General features: G+C 43.1%; 1 protein-coding gene across 3 annotated transcripts in view; it reads left to right on the top strand.

Moving 5' to 3' along the window:
* lsamp (limbic system associated membrane protein) overlaps window positions 1–23,427 on the top strand; it is a 303,186-nt gene that overhangs the window by 268,087 nt on the left and 11,672 nt on the right. For 2 of the 3 annotated variants that reach the window (XM_076976767.1, XM_076976765.1), the window contains 3 exons: window positions 2,565–2,690; window positions 22,687–22,818; window positions 23,180–23,300. In XM_076976767.1, the coding sequence (XP_076832882.1) occupies window positions 2,565–2,690; window positions 22,687–22,818; window positions 23,180–23,300 (379 nt within the window). The remainder of the gene's footprint in view (window positions 1–2,564; window positions 2,691–22,686; window positions 22,819–23,179; window positions 23,301–23,427) is intronic. The other variant, XM_076976766.1, reaches the window with a different exon arrangement.

Raw genomic sequence — 23,427 nt, 5'->3', positions numbered from 1 at the left:
CAGGGTCTGGGTCTAGAGCAAGGTCTGGGTCTGGAGCAGAGTCTGGGGTTAGAGCAGGGTCTAGGTCTGGAGCAGGGTCTAGGTCTGGAGCAGGGTCTAGGTCTAGAGCAGGGTCTGGGTCTAGAGCAGGGTCTGGGTCTGGAGCAGGGTCTGGGTTTAGAGCAGGGTCTGGATTTTTTAAAGCTTGTTGTCTTTGGGTCAAATATGTGAAGTGTGAGAACTGTGTGTCTGTGTGAGTGAGGATCCTGATCCTTCACCCTCTTCAGTCTAGTCCCATACCCGTGTGATTTTACACAGATCTTAATGAGCTTCACACCTGTAACCTCATATCAGTTGGTCCCCTTCTTTACCTACATACTTTTGTATTAGTTTTGGTGTAGATAATCATGCTGAAATTAAGTGTTATGATTAATAATTAAGTAACAACCCTGACATTTAAGAAGTTAATTAATACGCTTAATGGACAAGAGTGGCTGGTAGAACAGCTGCAGGGAGAGACCTCAGTGTGAGTGGACCATGGCAGGGAATGGGTTAACCGTGTGGGGGGAGGGACTTATTTCCCTGGATTCTTATGTAATAGGGAGTTGTCTTCCACCTGCATGTCTTTCTGTCACTGTGTCAAGCTTTCCCTCACTGTCTTGCAACTTTCTCTGTCTCTGTCTCTCCCATTCATCCATCCATCTACCCATCAATTCATCTCAATCTACCATGTTTTTATCTTTAATTGCTCTGCTTTCTCTTTCTTATTCCTGGTCACTGTTAGCTCCTCCGTGAGGTTCAGCTTAAATACTCTATTTGTGTGTGTGTGTGTGTGTGTGTGTGTGTGTGTGTGTGTGTGTGTGTGTGTGTATGTGTGTGTGTGTGTGTGTGTGTGTGTGTGTGTATGTGTGTGTGTGTGTGTGTGTGTGTGTGTGTGTGTGTGTGTGTGTGTGTGTTTATGTGTGTGCCCTGAACAGCCAACTCTGATGCTCTACCCTCATCATTCACCCAGTGTCCCCCAATAACAGCTCCAGGCTACTCCCCATGTCACCCCAGCAGAGTTACACACCACCCTCCACCCCTCACCCACTCCTGGACCCACCGAGTTATTGGTAGAGTGCCCCAGAATGGTCTCCTCCACCTCCTGTAGACACTGAGGCCACAGACATGCCCATAACGTAGATAACAATCCTGACCAAAGACGATACAGACACTTCAGTAATGTCTCCAAGCTTACGATGTGCTGAGTTATAAACCCCAGAGTCCTATCCAGCTCGCCAGCAAGGAACGTTATCCATCTACACAACAGAGAAGCACCTTTCACATTAGATGGTTTAACTCTATTGCCCACCCGCCATGGAATAAACCAGGGACCCTGAGCTATCCAATCAAAAACTAAAGATCTGAATACCGGTTCTAACACCTGTGGGGAATGGCAGCGTCTTTTACATCAACTCTGCGTCAAATGAAGCAGACTGCGCACATGCACGAGGTGTAGTCCTGGATCTCTAGGGCAAAACAAAGTTTTTGTGACATTATTGTCTGGAAAGTAAATGCAATCTATCTGTGATCCCACCTGTAGAAGCAGGTTGCCCCCTGTGCAGCGCTAGCGGAGACACGAACTAAATGGCGAGGCCTCACGCACCGGCGTCTCCATCGTTTGCAGTCACGACGCTGAGTGCTTGCACGCGCTGATTTATTAACCGTCCGGACCGCGTGACTGATCGCCACAGAAAAGCTGACGGTGGTAGAAACACTGCAACCTCTCCGCACAGAACGCCTTTCATTAAATATTGCTTTCGGTTGATGAATATGCAGGTTATATCTAAATATTTATCAAAGCAAGTCTCGTCGGTTCAGCGGCATTTGTTGTGGATGGGTTACTTTAAATATACGAGTTCCAAAAGTCCCACAGGACTCTTCGTTGAAACTTCCAGTTTATATTTCCTTCGGTATTTCCCTGTTCACTCTTCGTACGTAACATGGTGGTTTTCCGTTCTACAGGAAATATGTGTTGGATAAAATTAGATTAAATAACTTATTTGGTGATTTGAATAAATAAAGTACCTGGTTCCGTTGGAGAACGAGTGAATCCCATTTAGAATTGAGAGGTAAGCACAAGACACGTAGGCTACTGGCTTCACAGCAGGGATTAAAAAAACAGGTTCGCATAAATACCATGGCTGGCATGACTAATGACTAATTATATGAATGGGAAGGTCAAATTAAGGAAGATTATACTTTCTTCATTTGTTATATTTGACTTTACTTGATGGTTGAATTTAATGGTTTTGTGTGATATTTAATTATATTGCTGCTTTTTGTATAGCTGCATGTAAGATTGCACTTAGTATTTAAAATAGTGGTATGTCTAAATCTAAAGTGTCACATTTTAAAAGTTGTTAATTTATGTAACTACATACTTTTGAGGTTATATAGTTTTGAGACTGTGCTGTTGTAATCTCTGGGGAATATGTCTGTACAGACATAAATATCTCCCGGCACATCTTCATTTAGATATAGTTGTTTATTTACTCATCTCTGAGGTTTATAATACATGGGTGTGTCTCATTTCTCTGTTTCAGTTCCTGCATTCGTTTATAAAGTTTCAGAAGATGTCACAGTGAATGAAGGCAGCAACGTCACACTCACCTGTCTGGCCAATGGGAGACCAGATCCCTCCATCACCTGGCGACTGCTCAACCCTTCAGGTGAGAATGAGAGCCAATCAGACGTCACTGACAATCAGGACGAAGCAATCAGTGGGTGATGACAAACGTTTGTGTTTACAGCTCAAAGTCTCAAAAACAGAGGGAGCAGATTAAATTACTCAAATTGATTAATCTCAAACAGAAAAAGGTCAGCCCTTAACAGCAGATTAAAGAATCCACTGTGGTTTTGTTTGGGACTTTTGAATGCGTTGGAGAGCTATGGCAGAAGAAAGGAGATGTGGCATGATTCAGCTACAACATGGTGTGTGTGTGTGTGTGTGTGTGTGTGTGTGTGTGTGTGTGTGTGTGTGTGTGTGTGTGTGTGTGTGTGTGTGTGTGTTGCTATCAGCCTTGTTTTAATGAACACCCTTGACATGGTTCTGACCTTTTAACTCTGTTGTGTCTGTATATGAAATAATCAGTGAGTGTGGGAAACATCTGATATGTATGCTGCCAGAGGCCGTGGACAGTGTGAATGTTCATGCTCTAGCCTTATAAAACATTATATACCCAACAGCATTTGAAGACAACTGCATTTTGCTTCATAATGAAAGTATTTATTTTCTGAGTAACAAGAACATGCATGTCAAGTGCCAAGAGTGATTTATGCTGCAGTTTGATTTGTTGGAGTCAGTGATTCCTGTGCAAGTAAGCCAGCGCTTAATGTTCTTAAAACTCAGTTTGACCTGTTAGGCACACAGAGACGTGTAAATGAGAATGTGCACAACCTTTAATACACAACAGTGAATAAAACACACGTGCAGAACCCCGATGCTCAGAGCCAGTGAATAAATACAGCAGGTCACCCTGTCTGTTGTATTTAAGATAAAAGCACAAATACAGCGTGTCCTCAGCCAAATAACAAAACACAGAAGAATATTTGCTGTGGTATTTTGCTGTGGTACTTAAAATTGTGATCTGATGATATTGACCACGTCAAACCGTATTTAGATCATAATTAGAGTTAATTATCAGAGTTAAATTCAGATCTACATTTAACAGGCCCTTAGACAGTCATTAGACATTTAGAGGATGGAAGGTCACAAATGGTGACAAATCAAAAAATAAATACATGTGCACCATAAAAATAGAAATCAATAAATAAATACAGAAATATTTGAGAAAATTGTATTTATTGATTGTCTTAAGGATTTTCTTTTCTGGATGTATGCCTCCGTTCCATAATAATGAGGTCCGTGAGACCATTGAGGTTCTAACGAGCTATTGGTTGAGGTCGTGCTGCAAGGCGGTCCAGACGTAACTAAATGTGAACTAATTCCATAATGGCACATGGGAGGGTGTCCCAGGTCTTGGACATGCTTAGGTGTCTTGTTTTCATTCCTTTTTATTGATTATCAAAAATTAATTTATACCAAAGAACACCATCATGTTACTGCTGATTATGCACTTATACTGAAGAATCCTATCGTTATTGTTATTGATTAATGAATAAATGGCCTCGTGTTGCGAGTTATACAATCTGGCAGGTCCACATGTGTTTCGTTTACAGTTCCCAACCCCAAAGATAATCCTTTAACCCAAAATAAAATATTATTAAAGTGTCTACAGTCCAACTTTTCAGCCGTTAATCATAATTCCATAAACATTCTATTCCACGCTTCTGCCTTCACTTGGTACCCACCTGATTCAGAAACAAAGAGTAATTGAACACACCGATCTTTTCAAGATTATCCAATAACCTATTGGTTTAGTCTATATTATTAGCATATTGGAGATGGAAATCCATAAATAAATGCATCAATCAATAAATGCATTATCAACAGATCAAGAAAGTATTTATTTATATACTATTTTATGTTGTGTGTATGTGTGTTTGTGTGTGTGTGTGTGTGTGTGTGTGTAGGGTATTTTATGTTGTGTGTATGTGTGTTTGTGTGTGTGTGTGTGTGTGTGTGTGTGTGTGTGTGTGTGTGTGTGTGTGTGTAGGGTAGCCAAGGACAGCAGTAATGTGTGAGTAGATGATGTTTGATGTAGGAGGGGCTTTGATCAGAGGTTTCAGCACTGGGGGAAAGGAATTCGAAGGGCAACTTTGTTCTGTTTGTAGGTGATTGTTGAGGTTAGTTGTGTGTCATTGACACAGAAGATAAACCTCAGTGCTATCTCTTACAGCCTGGAGTGTGTGTGTGTGTGTGTGTGTGTGTGTGTGTGTGTGTGTGTGTGTGTGTGTGTGTGTGTGTGTATGTGTGTGTGTGTGTGTGTGTGTGTGTGTGTGTTTAATAACCCTGACTGCTATCTTTTCCCACCCTCCTGCTGCTCAGGGAAGGGTGTGCTTAGTAACCTCATTGGATGGTGTTTGTGGTATTGATCAACGTTGTGTGTGCATGTGCGTCTGTGTGCAGGATGTCACGGTGTGTGTGTGTGTGTGTGTGTGTGTGTGTGTGTGTGTGTGTGTGTGTGTGTGTGCGCACATGCGCATCCATGTCAAAAGTGCTGTCAGAAGCCTGGAGGGAGTGGATCGATACTGTGTGTGTTAGAAAGAGAGACAGGGAGAGAGGGGATCCCACAGGATGATTTACACGAAAGGTCACGAAAGGTCACTTTGTGCTGTCTTCAAGAGCACATCCCCCATCCTAGAGAGCTCAGCTCCACCTCCAGAGTTGTTGGCGTGTGTCCTGCAGTCCTGGCCAGACAAACAGGCTGTGAGGAACAGCACATAGTGACATCCTCCAAACACATCCCACTATCTATCAGTTAAATGCCATCTTCAAAAAACATTTATTAAGCAACACAATGTTATTTAATAATGTAACTAACAAGACAAGTTATTGTCTGACCAAGTGCTCAGTGAGGCATCTGTTTGAGGAGAGTGAGGAATTCTTTATAGACTTAAGTAGAAATGTATAAACATGCAAGATGCATAACAGCCAGTGTCAGGAATCATCAGCCATGTGTTGCTGAGATAAGAGTTATGCTTGCACTCAGAGTAAAATACTGTAATATCAAATGTATCATTCCAGTTCCCATAGGTATTTTGTGTTTTGCTAAATGCTTCATCTCTGAATTAATGTTTATGGTTAATTGGGTTAGAAAGTACTAAAGCACTTACTGACTCCATCATGATTTGTGAGCGTGAGGAGATGTGTGTGTGTGTGTGTGTGGTACATAACAGCATTGTAATGGAACAATGTTACGTGCTTGGACGCCTTCTTAAACTGTGACCACTTTCTTGAGGGGGTGTGTCTGGTACATGGCTAGTGGCTAGTGGCTAGCACTGGCGGCACAGCAGTGAGAACTCAGGATGATCAGAGTGTGTGAGCTAAGGTTCAGCCTCTGTAACAGGTGCAGACATGATTATGCTTGTCTGACATCAACATTTGCGTTAGTAACACTGGGCAACCAAATTTGTTTATTTTACAATAAGTAGACTTTCACTTTATACCATACTACATCTACAGTTTTTACATTACAGGATAATTAATATTCATATTAAGTGTATATTATTTAGTGTATATTATTTTGGCAATAGTCAAAATAAAGGACATCCAATGTGCTCGATAGCACTTTTCCACACTACACACAATGACATGTTTACTTGAAAAAGAAAAACTATGGGTGACTATGTTTGGTGGTTTATATATATATAGGCTACAGTATGAAGCAAACTCAGTTTTGACTAGTGACAAACTGGTAACTGCTCAAGGCTTCTACAAGCCTGTACTGCAGAGCTGCAAGCTTTATGTTATGTTAACATTATGGAGGACTGTTGTACAGTGGACTTCTCTGATTTCCTGTTTTCAGGCTTCTTTAAATATCTAACAATTTATCTTTACCTTTAATTTTGAATGAATGTTACACAAAGTGTAAAAATCCTCTAATTAAGGATGTTTTTATGATTACACAGCTCAGCTGGAGGGTTTTTTTTGGTAATTTCCAACAATGTGATCATTAAAGTATGCCTTTTATGGGGGTTTTTTGTTTTAAAAACCATAATCCATCTGTCCTTAATTCATGACAGGTTAAGTACCATAGCACTAGTCAGTGGTTTAAGTTCTCAGTTCCCACCCTGGAGCGTCCTTGTGTGTCCCCTTTGCTGCAGTCTTTTTTCTGGGGAGACTTTACACTCATTATTGGAACATTGCAGTGAGGACTGAATGCATTCAGCCATAGGAGTTTTAGTGAGGTCAGGCATTAACAGTGTTTGGAACGTTACTTTAAAAACGTAATTAGTTATAGTTACTCACTACTTGTTCAAAAAAGTAACTGAGTTAGTAACTGAATTACTCTATAATAAAAGTAACTCGTTACCAGGAAAAGTAACTATTTGCATTACAGTAAAAAAAATGTTATATGCCAGTGAGTAAGGATTTTTTGTCAGTTGAAATTAGTAGATCAGAAAGGTGTTTAAATTTTGATATTTATTGCACATCAACAGACCAGTGCAGGATAAAATCCTTTAAAATCCCAAATCTTTGTAAAAAAAAAAAAAAAGCAAAAGTATACTATATAAAGTGCATTTACATCCAGGGCCAGAGTGGGCCCCTTTTTCAGCCCGGGAGTTTCATGCCCAAATCCGGCCCAAAATAATTTTTCTCCCCCATCGGCCCAAACTAGAGATTGACATGAGCCGGCCCATCGGGAATCCTCCCAAATCTCCCAATTAGCCACTCTGGCTCTGTTTACATCTATCAAATTAAATTAAATTCTCTCAACCTGAGTCAACTGGTTTGTTCACAACAGAAGGAAACTTAAGAATAAAACCTCTATTCTTAATTAAATAAATCAAATACCCAGTCTGGTAGACATTCAGGAACTTCAAGTATTTTCTTAAATAATGTTTATATCACCACCTTGAAAATGATAATTTTTCTTCGGCTTGCTCCTGACTCGTCATTTCTGCCTCTTCTCCGTTTGTGTCGTGTCACTGGTGTGCTTCGGCACATGTGTAAAAACACTGGTTCTGATTGGCTACCATACGCTGCCTTAGCCAATCACCAATCACCAAGCCAATCTGACTTGTTAAGTTAAACAGGTGTTACACCGAGAACTGTGACCTATCAAGATCTGTTACTCCTCACTAGCCTGGGCAGGGGTCTGCTCGGATTACTGTTAGTATATCAATATATAGTAACGCACCGCTTTTAATGACCAGTAACGTCAATGGCGTTGTAATGACAGGAAAAGTAATTAATTATATTATCCCGTTACTGACAAAATGACGTTGTTACCTAACGCCATTATTTTTAACGGCGTTATTCGCAACACTGGGCATTAATGATGGGCGGTTCCTCCTGGACCCGAAACACACTTGTAGGTTTTGTCTATAGTGCGGTGGTGGTGTCACTATCACTGATAAATCACTTGCATATGGTCTCACTGTAGGACTAAAAGACCATGACTTTAAAGTTTACATTTCATTTTAATATTCATGGAGTGAAAACTAAAGAAAGCAATATTTTCTGAAAACCATCGATTTTTCCATATCAAAGTTAATTCTCCTCTGGCCTTCATTCTAGAGGTCTCCGGGCTTTCACATTTCAGAGCTTTATCTGTTTTGACAGACTCACTTCAGCTAGGAAAGAGATTGATGAGATGATCAGTTGGATCATGTGTGTTTGGAGCAAAATGTGCAGCACTGAGTGTGCCAGGATCAGAGATCTCTTTAATCCCAGAGTTGAGCATTGATTAATTTATTCAAGTAGTTTTAAATTTAAGTTGTTGTATTGTGGCATCACCTGCTTGCCAGATCAAATGTTTGCCAGACTAAATGTTTACCCATGAGTGTAATGAGTATTTGTGTGTGTATGTGTGTATTTGAGAATACCAGTAGTAATTATTTGAATACGAAGATAAAAATTTAGAATAATAAATTAATAAAAAATGAATTAATAAAATTCAAAATTGAATTGTGATGGCTGAGGGAAGTGCAAATAAAGAAGGAAGCAGGAGGCAGTGTTGGGGAAAATGGAGGATTTAATGAATAAAGGGCACGCAAAACCCGTGACATAATCCAAATGAAGGATACAATAACCAGCAGTCAACTGGTACACAGACAAGAAATATATAGACAAACAACCCTCAGGTGTCAGGTTCCCTAATGGGCCACGCCCACCTGAGGAATGAACACAATGCTGCTGACAGGGCGGCCGGCATGTCGCGCCTCCATAGCATGACATCCATATTTTGGGTTAAATTACATGGAGATTCAGTGGCAGATCAATTAAAAAACAGAACAGCAGGTTTGTCACGAAATCAAATATATTATTCTCATCAGACACCTGCAGTTTTACTAACACTACAAAAATATCTTCAAAACTTTTAAAATGTTGTGTACTTTGCTAAAATAAAAAAATAAAATCTATCTATCTTACCTTAGCAGTTGTTTGCCCCTATCTAGGGGCTTTTTCATGGTCACTGCCACCCCTGGCTTGTTCATTAGGGATCTGGACCTATGCATTTGTAAAGTTGCTTTGTGACAACATATGTTATAAAAAGTCAGTATTTGCAATATGACAAGACTCGGAACAAAAGCTATTTGAGATTAAATCATGCAGGATAAACGCAGTAACCATTACTGAGTTATTAACAGATATATTATTATCATGTCCATAGAGTCAGCTTCAGTAAAACTCATCCTCATTCTCACGGTCCCTGCAAGAATATTTTTTGTTGTGATCCCTCCACAAGTGGATTACCACAGCGAGTCACATCCAGAAGTAGCAGGACAAGCTCGTTTCTCTGGTTCTGGTGGGAAAGGAGCTTTAGGCACATATATGCTGGATCTCTTCAGCCTCTTAAAGGAGAAATATGGGTCCACACACTGTTTGATCTCGTGCACAGAAAGCTCACTCTCACCAAACAAATGTGATGTTTCGGGCAGGAGACCCGTTTGTTTGGCTGGAGTGTATCTGCGCATCAGATCAAAAACGTGCAAAAACTGATATGTAAGTGACAGCAGTTTCATCATAAGGTGTGTGTGAGTGAGTGAGTGAGTGAGTGAGTGAGTGAGTGAGTGAGTGAGTGAGTGAGTGGAATATAACCGAATGCATTGTGAGATGTTCAACCTCCACAGAAATGCAGGCACTGTTTCATCATCCTGCATTTATTACAAAGACCAAAATCATGTTCTTCCAATCAAATTTAAGGGCGTACTCACACTAGGCTTTGTGATCCGGGCCCGGGCTCGGTTGCCTGCCGAAGCACGGTTCGTTTGGCTAGTGTGAGCGCTCCAACCGTGCCCGGGCCCGGATCAGTTAACCGTGCTCGGGCCCGCTTGAAGAGGTGGGCCAGGGCACGATTCATGTGGACTCGGGCACGGTTCGCTTCTAGTGTGAGCGCTATCCGTGCCCGGGCCCGCTTGGTGCCTCGTCTGATTGGTTCAATTCGCTGGAACTCAAACATGACGTCAGTGATGCGACGCTCACGTTAAACAGTCATGGCGACAAAGCGATTAGCAGACAATCGTTGTGTTAAATTATCGATAAATCTGTGATTGCACCGTGTTTCTACACTCCCAAAACGACTCCAAAAATACAATAAAAAGAGAATCGTGAACTCCATAGTGTTTTTTTTCCAAATAAAGTCACGTTGTGGTGACGTAAGCGTGCTCGGGCCGGTTTGATGAAGCCAGTGTGAGTGCAGGCCAGAGGGGGAGTGGGGAGGGGGGATAACCGGGCCCCAGCACGGAACCAGCAAACCGTGCATAGTGTGAGTACGCCCTAATAGATCTGTAGTTTGGATAGACTACAGAGGAGTTGATTGGTGGTAGTACCATCCATTAACACTGTGGGTGGGACATTCAACCACACTATTATGGTTGAATCATATATGAACATACATAAAAAATGTTTTGATCAACATTTTGATAATCATGAAAACCCTGCATGTTGGATCAGGTTATTAGTTTATGTCAATAATTGCTCATCCCCTAGTCTGGTACATTATTCAGCCATTCCATTGTGATAGTGGTGTGTACACCAGTTCCGTTAAGAAAGGCAAAGCAAACATTGTCCTCATGCTCTCACCCCCCCCCCCCCCCCCCCCACACACACACACACACACACACACACACTCAAAGACTGCGAGCGTGTCCTTTTCAAATCTGCCTGAAATGTGCAGGTCACGGGGTGGGCTCAAACATACTGCACTCCTGTCTAACAGGAACGGCACACACACACAAACACACACACACACACACACACACACACAAGACCTGTCACAGCAACTCAGCCTCCCCTGACAGAGAGAGAAGGAGCAAGAGAGAGCATGTCATTTGGTGGAGAGGGAGACAGGCAGTATTGTGGGGAGAGAGAGAGATTTGTCAGTAGGGAGAGTGTTGTCAGTAGAGATAGTTAAGAGAGGGAAAGAGAGAGTTGTCAGTACTGAGTAGCAGTCCGGGTTTAATGCACTTCTACTGCTGAGACGCGCACGGACTACAAGTCCTTTCCATTTACATACTGGGATATTGTCCAGCAGGTGGCATCTGAACTCAACCGCTCCTGTTTGTATGTAGTATCACTCACTGGTGATGATATTGGTTTTGATGTTTCTTCGTGGCCCTTTTAAAGCCCTTTAGGGCGTTTATTTCCCCGGAGGCATCGAGCAGCTTTCTTCTGCTTTGGTTGTCCAGAACCTGTCTGCCCATGATGTCGTGTATGATCAGAGCGGGAAAGGCATAATTAGACGGCTGTCTGAGAGCTCCCAAGTGCTGCACATGTCTCCTGCTTCCCCACTGGGCCTTCATTAGTCAACTCAACACTTCCAGTTTGCTCTGGCGTAAACTGTACGCCGGAGAAGGACGTTAGTCCTGACTTGCTTGAATGAGTTGTTAGTGCAGGGGTGTAAACCTCGGCTCTCACCACGCTCACAACACTGGGTTTGGATGGAAATAATCCAGTAATTGGTAATATTGCAGATTTTACTGCAGACCCTTAAGTGATATAAGTAATATTGTTTATTCCCCTTGCAAAGAAATTGAATGTTTTTTGTCTTAGAACACATTCCTCCAAAATCAGGCTAAGGGGTTTCTTTAATGAAATTAAATCTGTAAAACTGTCTTACATTACGTTTCCATTTTCAGTAAATGACCCCACCCCCCCCCCCCCATCCACCCACCCCATTCATAATATAAACACAGACCGTGTGTGTAATGGTGGATTATTGTAGATAAACAGTCTCAGCTGTCTAGCTAATAATGGTCTGCTTTAGTTTTCCCCTCTGATGTAATTCAAGACCAAGACGTACAAAGTACACGTTAAAATAACTATAAAATAATGCACCTAAAAGCAGTGTATAAAAGGAGTGGACTGGGATCAGAATATTAAAGGCCAGAAACACCAGCTTGCATAACAATAGCGTTATGGTAGTAGGAAAGCAGCAGTTAGCCAGACAACAAGCAAACTCTTCAAGAGTGCTGATCTGGGACCAGTGGTTTGCCAGTGGTTCATATCTCCATGAACACAATTGTAAAAGGCCCTGTGAGACCTGATCTGAGGTCAGCGCTGTTCTGGAGAGGGACACACTACACCGCAGTGGCAGGGATTGTGTTTGAAGACACCGGTGTCACGAAGCTCCTCAAGGGTAAACACACAAAGCCCATCGCAGGGAGTGCAGATGCGTGCAGACATCTGTAAGTGATGAACAGGTCAAACGTTCAGGAACAAATACACAACAGAATTTTATTTCATACCTGGTCCTTGAGACACATTCATGGGTGTTTGAGTATACGGGAGACACCGTTTTGGGGGGATTTTTCCCCATGATGGTAGGAAAACGGAACTAAAGAGTTCATCACAATGGAGAAAAAATTCCCAAGATTTCGTTTTGGTGTTGTCACCTGTCCCCATAAGCATCTTTCTCTATCCATCTCTCCCCTTCTGTCTATCCACACTCATAAACTCCCATAAATATCTCCCTGCCCTTTTACTGAGGTTATGGTCTCTCTCAATAAATACTGTATGTTGCTATGCCACTTGGAATACAGTAATATTAGACAAAACAGACTAAAGTTTACGGACCTTAGGAGTGCTTTCATACATTTTTAATACATTTTAATGCTGATATGGTTCCTGGAGCACAGGGCATGCGTACTTAACCTAAAAATGTGAACTGACGTGCAGATGTGATCTGGTACCTTGCACTGGTACCAGATCACATCTCCAACCAACCGTTGTTTCTCACAAACTAGGCACATTTTAATTTGGCCTTCTGAAAATATGTATGCTGAAATATGCAAGTTAGTGTCATTTGCACCAAAGTGCATCATTTTCAGATATATTCTGTTTCATCTCCTCAACTTCTCAGTAGAACCACATCAGGAGTCTGGAAGTCATATGGGATAAAAACCCTCAAACCGCACGTTCCACTCCCATCAGACCTGTCAAACTGTAAAACCTCCAAATTCAGGCAGAGCAACGAAGCTCTTTGAATAAAACTGATCAAAATTAAAAACTAAACAGAGTGGAATTGTGTTGTGGATGCCATTATGAATATTCATGAATATTATAGAACGCAGGCTGAATGCTAATGAGTGCAGTATGGACAGCACCCCCAGTTGCCACCGTTTATGGTTGGAGCAAAGCAAATTTCCAATAAGTTCACGGTTTATTCATGAGCATAATATTTCAGGAAGGCGCAGGGCGAGTGAGGGGGCAGGAGCACAGGGCGCTTGTGAAGTATGCACCAAGATAAAAGCTTGGAATTTCCATCTAAACACTCCCCAAAGCAGGAGGGATTTGATGTAGACAAAAGGCGCTAAACGCCACTTCTGTAGTCCGCCATTTGTGGGAAACTCTTTCTCTGCCCCGCTGCTTTGCATAAATTAGTATTTTGGAGGAAATAAATAAATAAACAGCGACGTACCACATGGTGGTTAAATGATGTTTATGAATAATGCATGAGCATGCAATTGGAAATGCAGATGCCAAGTGCAATGGCTGCTTCTCAGCGTCTCCCCCAGCTTTGTTCTCCAGCTCCGAAGCGTCTTTCAACTTCCTCACGAGTCGTCCGCCCAAATCACAACTCCCCAGCCGACCCATAGACAGAACGGGACTAATTAAAGAAATGAAGCGGATAAAGCGGGGGGCGGGGCTCAGAGGCGCACTGTCAGACGCTTCAGCGTGGAGCTTCGCCAAACGTGAGTGGAATGACTGAGCTAAATGCACAGGAGATGAGACAGATTAGTGGCGAGTTTAACGCTGACGTCCCCTGCAGCGTCTGACGCACGCTCTTACGCACACACAGGCATTCACACGCATACACACACACAGGAACTCACACACTCACACGCATACACACACACGCATGCACTCACGCACACACACAGGCACTCACACGCATACACACACACAGGCACTCACACGCATACACACACACAGGCACTCACACACTCACACGCATACACACACATGCATGCACTCACGCACACACACAGGCACTCACACGCATACACACACACATGCACTCACACACACACAGGCACTCACACGCATACACACACACACGCATGCACCCACGCACACACAGGCACTCACACACATGCACATACACACACGCAAGATCTCACACACACATGCACTCACGCAAACACACAGGAACTCACACGCATACACTCACACGCAGGCGTGCACACGTATGCAAGCACTCACACAGAGGCACTCAGAAACAGGTGCTCACACATACGCAGGAACTCACTCACACACACAGGCACACACACTCATGCAGGCACTCGGACACATGAGAAAAGAGAATGTTTGAAAAGGATAAGAGTGCATATACAGTTATAAAATGGAAAATATTTTGTGTGTGTGTGTGTGTGTGTGTGTGTGTGTGTGTGTGTGTGTGTGTGTGTGTGTGTGTGTGTGTACTGAGGGGGGTGGGTGGGGTGGTTATGAAAGCATCAGTGCCTGTTGGCACACAGTGAACATGAGCGTGTCTTCCAGGTATCTTTCTTTAGATCGCGGCCTCTTGTTTGAACCCAAACTGAGGTTGATTCTTCTTCACCCAGTGTTGGAACAATCATGTCTGCCGTTGCATATTCAACGTCTGCTGTGGTGCCAGGGAGCCACGCCCCCTCATTGGTGGGGAACCCACCGTAGTGAGGCACCCGTCCGGCGAGCCACTGCCTCCCCTCTGTCTCCCCACTGCCTCCCCACTGTCTCCCCACTACCTCCCCACTACCTCCCCTCTGTCTCCCCACTGTCTCCCCACTGCCTCCCCACTACCTCCCCTCTGTCTCCCCACTGCCTCCCCACTGCCTCCCCACTGCCTCCCCTCTGTCTCCCCACTGCCTCCCCACTGTCTCCCCACTACCTCCCCACTACCTCCCCTCTGTCTCCCCACTGCCTCCCCACTGTCTCCCCACTGCCTCCCCTCTGTCTCCCCACTGCCTCCCCACTGCCTCCCCACTGTCTCCCCACTGCCTCCCCACTACCTCCCCTCTGTCTCCCCACTGCCTCCCCACTGTCTCCCCACTGCCTCCCCTCTGTCTCCCCACTGCCTCCCCACTGCCTCCCCACTGTCTCCCCACTGCCTCCCCACTACCTCCCCACTGTCTCCCCACTGTCTCCCCACTGTCTTCTCTCTGCCTCCCCACTGTCTCCCCATGACAGACTGCCTGCACCCATGCAAATCACTTTACACATTCCATGCAGCTCTGATATGCAGTGCGATTTAAAAACACTAGCGATTATTTCCATGTGAGACTGCCTTATTAATTACCCTGTTCAACTAAAACCTTCAATGCTAATTAGGGTTCAATGCTAATCTTATCTTTGAAATAGGAAATAAAGGGCTATATAACTAAACAAACTAGGCAATTCCCACATATGTTTTCTTATAATAGTTCAGATCTCAGATCAGTCACTGGTGTTCATGTATTCATATAAACACTGCATGCTAGTTCGAGTTTGCTGGTCTCAGATCTTTCTTCCCCTTCATGGCGGCAGCTGATTCACGCTCTCCTGCTGTTGGTGCGTTCTGACCTCTCACTGAGTGCCAGTTCCCCACCAGCACCTGACCGCACTACTGCAGCTGTGTTGCAGCGAGGCTGCGGGCAGACGCGTGCAGACTTGACCAAATGATGCAACCACTCCATAAGGAGAAAAGGATGTACCAAGGCGAAAAGCACAGAAATATGAAACTCACGTCTCCTTTTCATTACTCATAAAAGGAATGTTTATATACGCTTTTTCAGTGTGTGGTATGTAATATGCACTGCGTAGGCTATGAAATGCAAAATGTGGCGTCTTCACTGCCATTGTGTGGTGGTGTTGCGTTGGTGCGCGTGTTGAAGGTTCAGGCTGGTGCTACAGCCGTGTGCAAACCCCTTCAATCATCTAACAGCAGCTTTCCTCCATCAGCTTGGTCATGGCAGGAGAGGCGGGAACCAGTTTAAAAACAACTCCATCTTCCTGCTTCTGTAGTGTGTGTGTGTGTGTGTGTGTGTGTGTGTGTGTGTGTGCGTGTGCGTGTGCGTGTGTGTGTGTGTGAACCAAAAATCAGGTTTCGTATCCTTAATTAAGCAAGCACTTTAAATTGTGTGTCCATGATTCACTTGAAAATCATTCATTTGGAACAACCTGCAAAAAAATAGAAATCTATGGGAAATCTAAATAGAGCCTCTGTGTGTTTTTGTGGCCAGATTGTAGTGTCCACTTTGGCAAACCTCCTTTGGGCAGTGACACCCAACATAAGTATCTTCCATCTGTCCCTCACAGAGAATCTCACTGTGTGTAACCTCAAAATCATTTAATAAACAAACCTACAAACCTGACCAAATACTATCAAATACATCACAAATTTGACTGAGCAGATACATATTTCTTATATTAACGAAAATTATATGAATCGCATTTCATTTATCCATACAAATAATCCTAAAATCTTAACTCAGTGGTTTCGCCCTCTAGTGGTGAAGAGCAGAAGGACTTGCTGATTCAGGCCTGAGAGGAAACCGCAGGGCAGCCAACTTGCTAAATACAAAAAAAATCTTTTCTGTGCTGTTCTAGCAGCTCTCCTCCTGTTTAGCAGAACCAGGCGGCACACTGCGGCATGCATATCTATCTCTCCACCCCTCTCCACCACCTCTCCCCTCTGCACCTCTCCTCCACCTCTCCACCTCTCCCTATCCATCTCTCCTCCACACTAACAAATTGTGCCAGTGACCAGTGAAAAGATATTTCAGTTTCATGAAGTCTGAAGTAAACGCTGCCATAATAACATCACTGGTATTGAAGTGAAAAGGGGAAGAATCTGATGGGTTATGTCAACAAAAACAAGAATATTCTCACTCTGATGAATGATTATTTACTCCCTGAGCACATTTACAGTGGCCTTGTACTTATGAAAAAGACAATACTAGACAATATAATAAAATATTCATTCAGGCACTCGTGTTCATTCACTCATCATCTCATTGATTTGTTTATTTATATTGATTTCTTGGTTGTTCAGATTTGGAAACTGACCCACTGTTTGCCTCCAGATTTGCGACATTTCCACTGTGTTTGTCCTGCTGCACGTTTAACGTACGCATGTGAGATGGGCTCCCAGCAGACGGTGGTTGAGCAGACAGAGGTTGTGGTGGTCAGATGGATGGAGACAGACACCCTGTGTGATGTCACGCTCTCCTAATTAGCAGACGCACCATCTGGCCACGTGATGCCCGTCTCAACATTTGCCTTGACATTTGTGCACAAGTCAGATGAATTTGAAATAAAGAGCAGGAGGGAGAGTGCATGGAGGATACAGAGAGAGTGAACAGAGATGAGAATACAGAGAGAGTGAACAGAGATGAGGATACAGAGAGAGTGAACGGAGATGAGGATACAGAGAGAGTGAACGGAGATGGGGATACAGAGAGAGTGAACGGAGATGAGGATACAGAGAGAGTGAACGGAGATGATGATACAGAGAGAGTGAACGGAGATGAGGATACAGAGAGAGTGAACAGAGATGAGGATACGGAGAGAGTGAACGGAGATGAGAATACGGAGAGAGTGAACGGAGATGAGAATACGGAGAGAGTGAACGGAGATGAGGATATGGAGAGAGTGAACGGAGATGAGGATACAGAGAGAGTGAACGGAGATGAGGATACGGAGAGAATGAACAGAGATGAGAATACGGAGAGAGTGAACAGAGATGAGGATACGGAGAGATTGAACGGAGATGAGGATACGGAGAGAGTGAACGGAGATGAGGATACGGAGAGAGTAAACGGAGATGAGGATATGGAGAGAGTGAACGGAGATGATGATACAGAGAGAGTGAACGGAGATGAGGATACAGAGAGAGTGAACGGAGATGAGGATACGGAGAGAATGAACGGAGATGAGAATACGGAGAGAGTGAACGGAGATGAGGATACGGAGAGAGTGAACGGAGATGAGGATACGGAGAGAGTGAACGGAGATGAGAATACAGAGAGAGTGAACGAAGATGAGGATACAGAGAGAGTGAACGGAGATGAGGATACAGAGAGAGTGAACGGAGAGGACGATTCAAAGAGAGTGAACGGAGATGAGGATACAGAGAGAGTGAACAGAGATGAGGATACAGAGAGAGTAAACAGAGATGAGAATACAGAGAGAGTGAACAGAGATGAGGATACAGAGAGAGTGAACAGAGATGAGAATACAGAGAGAGTGAACGGAGATGAGGATACAGAAAGAGTGAACGGAGATGAGGATACAGAGAGAGTGAACGGAGAGGAGGATTCAAAGAGAGTGAACGGAGATGAGGATACAGAGAGAGTGAACAGAGATGAGGATACAGAGAGAGTGAACGGAGATGAGGATACAGAGAGAGTGAACGGAGAGGAGGATACAAAGAGAGTGAACGGAGATGAGGATACGGAGAGAGTGCACGGAGATGAGGATACGGAGAGAGTGAACGGAGAGGAGGATACGGAGAGAGTGTACGGAGAGGAGGATACGGAGAGAGTGAACGGAGATACGGAGAGAGTGAACGGAGATGAGGATACGGAGAGAATGAATGGAGATGAGGATGTGTGGGTGTGTGTCTTTGTGTGTATCTTGGTGATTGTTGTGATTTTTTGGCGTGTCATCGGAGTGTCAGAGCACAGTTGTCAGAATCCTGTAACATAGCTGCTTGTTTGACCAACTGAAATGAAAGACAGATATTAGTGGTTACTGCTATTGATGCTAAGCTACCCATTCTCTCTGAACAGCAAAGGGGTGTTACATGGAATCTGTGTCTTTCTATATTCTCTCTCTCTCTCTCTCTTTCTCTCTCTATCACTCTCTGTCTGCCCTATATCGTTCTCTAATGTCTGGCTTTATGCTGTCTATCTCTGTCTTTCTCTCTCGATGCTGTCTGTCTGTGTCTGTGTTGTTTACCTCTCCATGTGTCTGACTGCCTGTCTTATTTGTCTGTCTGTCTGTGCTGTGTCTGTCCTTCACTGCCAGTATATTTATGCTGTCTGTGCATCCAGAACATTCAGCAGCTCTGGTTCTCTGACACAAACCTCTATAACTAAACTGATCATCTAACCCACACATCTAACCCGTACATCTAACCCACACATCTAACCGTACATCTAACCCACACATCTAACCCATACATCTAACTTGTATACCTAAACTGTACATATATGTCAACATGTCATAGCCAAGTGTCACAAGTCATGCCTATAATTAGAGGTTGTGATGTTTTTGGCAGTATATAGAACTTTTCTTACACGTGTTCTTCAATAGCTTTGGATTGTTTTGCCCCTTTCTCAGAGGTTCTGAATTGTGTCCAGTCTGTGTTCTGTTGAAAACCTCCATCCACATCCAAAGTGCTTCTTCCTGGTCTCTGGGCTCTGCTGAAAGACTCTAAGCAGAGTAACAAACACAAGAGCCCCTGGAGCCGACTGGCACTCAGGGTTCTGACGACCTCACATTCTCCTGAAATAAAAAGGAAAGATATAACAGCATTCCCAGTAGATTAAAATGGTTTTAGGACCTTTTTTTCAAATTACCAGGAATTTGACTACTACAGACTTCTAAAGACAATAATTTACACAAAAAACCCTCTCTAAACTTCTCTTTAAACTTCTTTAATTACTAAATTACACACACACACCAAGGTCATAAACACCTAAATCTGTTATTATGTTAGCCAAACTACTGGCAAATACACCCTGTGTAGAGAAAATCAGCTTTTTTAAGTGAGCTGTGTGTTTGAGATGCTGAAGAGCACTTCAAGGTCAAGCACACTCTCTCCAGGTCTTTGGTAAAAGATTTAAACAACTAACAATCAGTTTAGATTGAGCTTCAGTTTCTATCCACTGAAACCTTGACTCACGTGAAATGATGCAGACCAATGCTGTAGTGTAAATTATTCCCATCAAACGGCACCTTACACAGCGGGCAATTCTGTGGGTTTATATAGCCGTCTGATTTTATCAGATTAGTTTGATTGTATCACTGGAACAGCCAATTAGCAGACACCCAATACAGGACATAAATTCTGTCTGGGCAGCTGTTGAAACCCTGGGCTCAAGAGTGCCAGGTTGAATTTTATGCATGTGATTATGTTGCAGAATATGAGCCTGGTGAATCTGAGAATGTGTACTATAAAATCTATACTTTTATTTTTGATATATAATCATCTGCATATACAGTACAGGAAGCACTTTGCTTGCATAGCTGATGAAGCATCTCTGTCTGAAACATCCTGCTTCTCTGGAAACTTGTGTACTTTACTACACAAGTGTACTGTACTGTGTACTGTACTTTTCTTCAGATTTTTATACATATATATATATATATATATATATATATATATATATATATATATATATATATATATATATATATATATATATATGTATGTACAAAATACTGGTACTTAAATCTCTTCATGGCCTTGCCCCCACATACCTGGCTAGCCTCTTAGAGAATTATATTTCAACACGCACTTTACGCTCCTCTAACTCACATCTCCTAACAGTTCCATCTGCAAAATTGCGTACTCTAGGTGACACTGTTTTTAGTGTCACTGGTCTTAAACTCTGGAATGTTCTCCCGTTACAGTTATGTACCTGTCAGTCATTAACATTGTTCAAAATCAGTCTGAAAACTCATCTATATCAGCTAGCATATGAGCAAGCAATCATTTGTTTAATCGTTGTTTAGTATTTTATTATTATATAACATAATAATGTTTTTATTGTATATTTATATTCTTATTTTACTTTTTATACAGTTATTGTTTTAGATCTGACAGTATTATCTATTTTCTCTTACATTCACTTTACCGTTTTATGCTGATGAAATTCTGTATTTTTTGTTGTTTTTTTTTTGTACATTGATTGACCTTGGGTCTCATGAAAGGCACTTTATAAATAAAATTTATTATTATTATTATTATTATTATTATTATTATTATTATTATTATTATTATTATTATTATTATTATTATTACACAATATGTACTTTCAATATGTATTTTCAATATTAAAGTGTGTACAATAAAAATTGCACATTGCAACTAATTAGCTCATTGCTAATTAACTAATTAACTAATACTAAAATGAACATCAACATCACAATGTAAACATCACAACTTCAAATGATCCCATAACTTCAAATGAGTTTTGCAGCACTTTTTGTGATAGACTTGCTGCTGATTGGTGCTTTACTGAAGGGGGATGTAACTGCTTCACTGAACTTGGGGCGGGGCCAGAGGGGGATGTAACTGCTTCACTGAACTTGGGGCGGGGCCAGAGGGGGATGTAACTCTTCACTGAACTTGGGGCGAGGCCAGAGGGGGATGTAACTCTTCACTGAACTTGGGGCGAGGCCAGAGATGGATGTAACTGCTTCACTGGACTTGGGGCGGGGCCAGAGGGGGATGTAACTCTTCACTGAACTTGGGGTGGGGCCAGAGGGGGATGTAACTGCTTCGCTGAGCTGGAGGAAGTGCCAGATTCTACAAGTTCTCAAACGTGGTAATACAATTACCAACATAGAATTGTTTTCTTTGAGAACAAGGTTCCTGTTTAATTTAGAGGCTCAACCAGGGACTGGTAAAATGTTGCCGCATCTGTCCAGCTGCTAGTCCTGACTTTCTAATACACAAGGTAGGCGCTTATGGCATTAGGGGCATTGATTTTTTTGTTCAGAGTTGTAGCACTAATAACAGCCTGCTAGATGTATCAATTCCTGATTGTGGCTTTAAGGACCATTCTGAGCTTTCAAAACACTGGTTCAGAAAAGAACCAGCATAAGATTTAGTCAAGCCAGCTCTCATACAATACAGATCAAAACACGTGGAATGTTTTCTCTAAGATGCATGTCAAATAGTAGCAAGTCAATGCTGATATCACAGGCACCAGACGGCCTTCCCTCCCTTTTAGAGCCATGGGAACCCTCCCACCTGTGGACCCTCCCACCTGGGAACCCTCCCAGCTGTGAACCCTCCCACATGGGAACCCTCCCACCTGGGAACCCTCCCACCTGTGAACCCTCCCACCTGGGGAACCCTCCCACCTGGGAACCCTCCCACCTGGGGAACCCTCCCACCTGGGAACCCTCCCACCTGTGAACCCTCCCACCTGTGAACCCTCCCACCTGGGGAACCCTCCCACCTGTGAACCCTCCTACCTGTGAACCCTCCCACCTGGGAACCCTCCCACCTGGGGAACCCTCCCACCTGGGAACCCTCCCACCTGTGAACCCTCCCACCTGTGAACCCTCCCACCTGGGGAACCCTCCCACCTGTGAACCCTCCCACCTGTGAACCCTCCCACCTGGGGAACCCTCCCACTGGTTTGCTGGAGACCAAACCAGCAGTATAAGCAGCTCAGGTGACATCACAGACCAATGTAATTCTCCCACGACCTGTATGAATTAAATCATAGAACCAACAAGAAAGGTTTTAAGACCACTGCAACTGTTGGTGGTGATGGTCATACTGAGGATGATGAAGAGGACAGTGGCAGCTTTATCCATGAAGATGAGAACTTTGTTGGTGCTGGTGGTGCTAATCAGGAAGTGGTGAGGATCATGACGAGTGGTTTCTGTTTTTTCAGCAGAGACTCTGGACGTGGGCGAGTATCTGGAAATTTCCGGAATCATGCGCACGCAGGCTGGTCGCTATGAATGCAAGGCCAGCAATGACGTAGCAACACCCGATGTCAAATATGTCAACGTGGTTGTCAACTGTAAGTTCCTCACTCAAAAAGCTGGGGCTTTTATTCAAATTCATAGCCATCTTTTAACTGAATAATCAGTCCACTGCCAATCCATATATTACATATATTTACCTTGGACATAATAAATAAGAAAAAATAAATAAGGCCTCTTTCCTGCAGTGTGATTGTCTGACTGTAGACATTAATTTAACCATTAACATATTTAAGAAAAGTGTTGAAAATTTTGTATGTTCAGTCTGAATTCTGACAAACCTTTCTATGCTGTATTTAAGAGTTCTTCCAGGGCCTTACAGTTTGTTACATTTGTTTCTCTCTCTTTCTCTCTCTCTCTCTCTCTCTCTCTCTCTCTCTCTCTCCCTCCATCTCATAGATCCTCCTTTCATTAAGGGTGCTAAGAGTTCGGAGACACAGGTGGGCCGTCAGGGGATTCTCCAGTGTGATGCCACAGCTGTGCCCAAGCCTGAGTTTGAGTGGTACCGAGATGACAAGAGGTACAAACCCTACTCATCAAATACAGTCATCATAGTAAAAACACCTACAAAAACAAGCCCAGTAGGAAATCCACTTATCACAGTTGGTTGACATTAATAGTAAATATACTTTCAACAGAGGAACTAA

This window comes from Brachyhypopomus gauderio, chromosome 16 (assembly GCF_052324685.1).
Source record: "Brachyhypopomus gauderio isolate BG-103 chromosome 16, BGAUD_0.2, whole genome shotgun sequence".
Classification (NCBI taxonomy): Eukaryota; Metazoa; Chordata; class Actinopteri; order Gymnotiformes; family Hypopomidae; genus Brachyhypopomus; species Brachyhypopomus gauderio.
The sequence above is the reverse complement of the archived record's forward strand: the minus strand, read 5'-3'. Positions and strand labels throughout refer to the sequence as shown.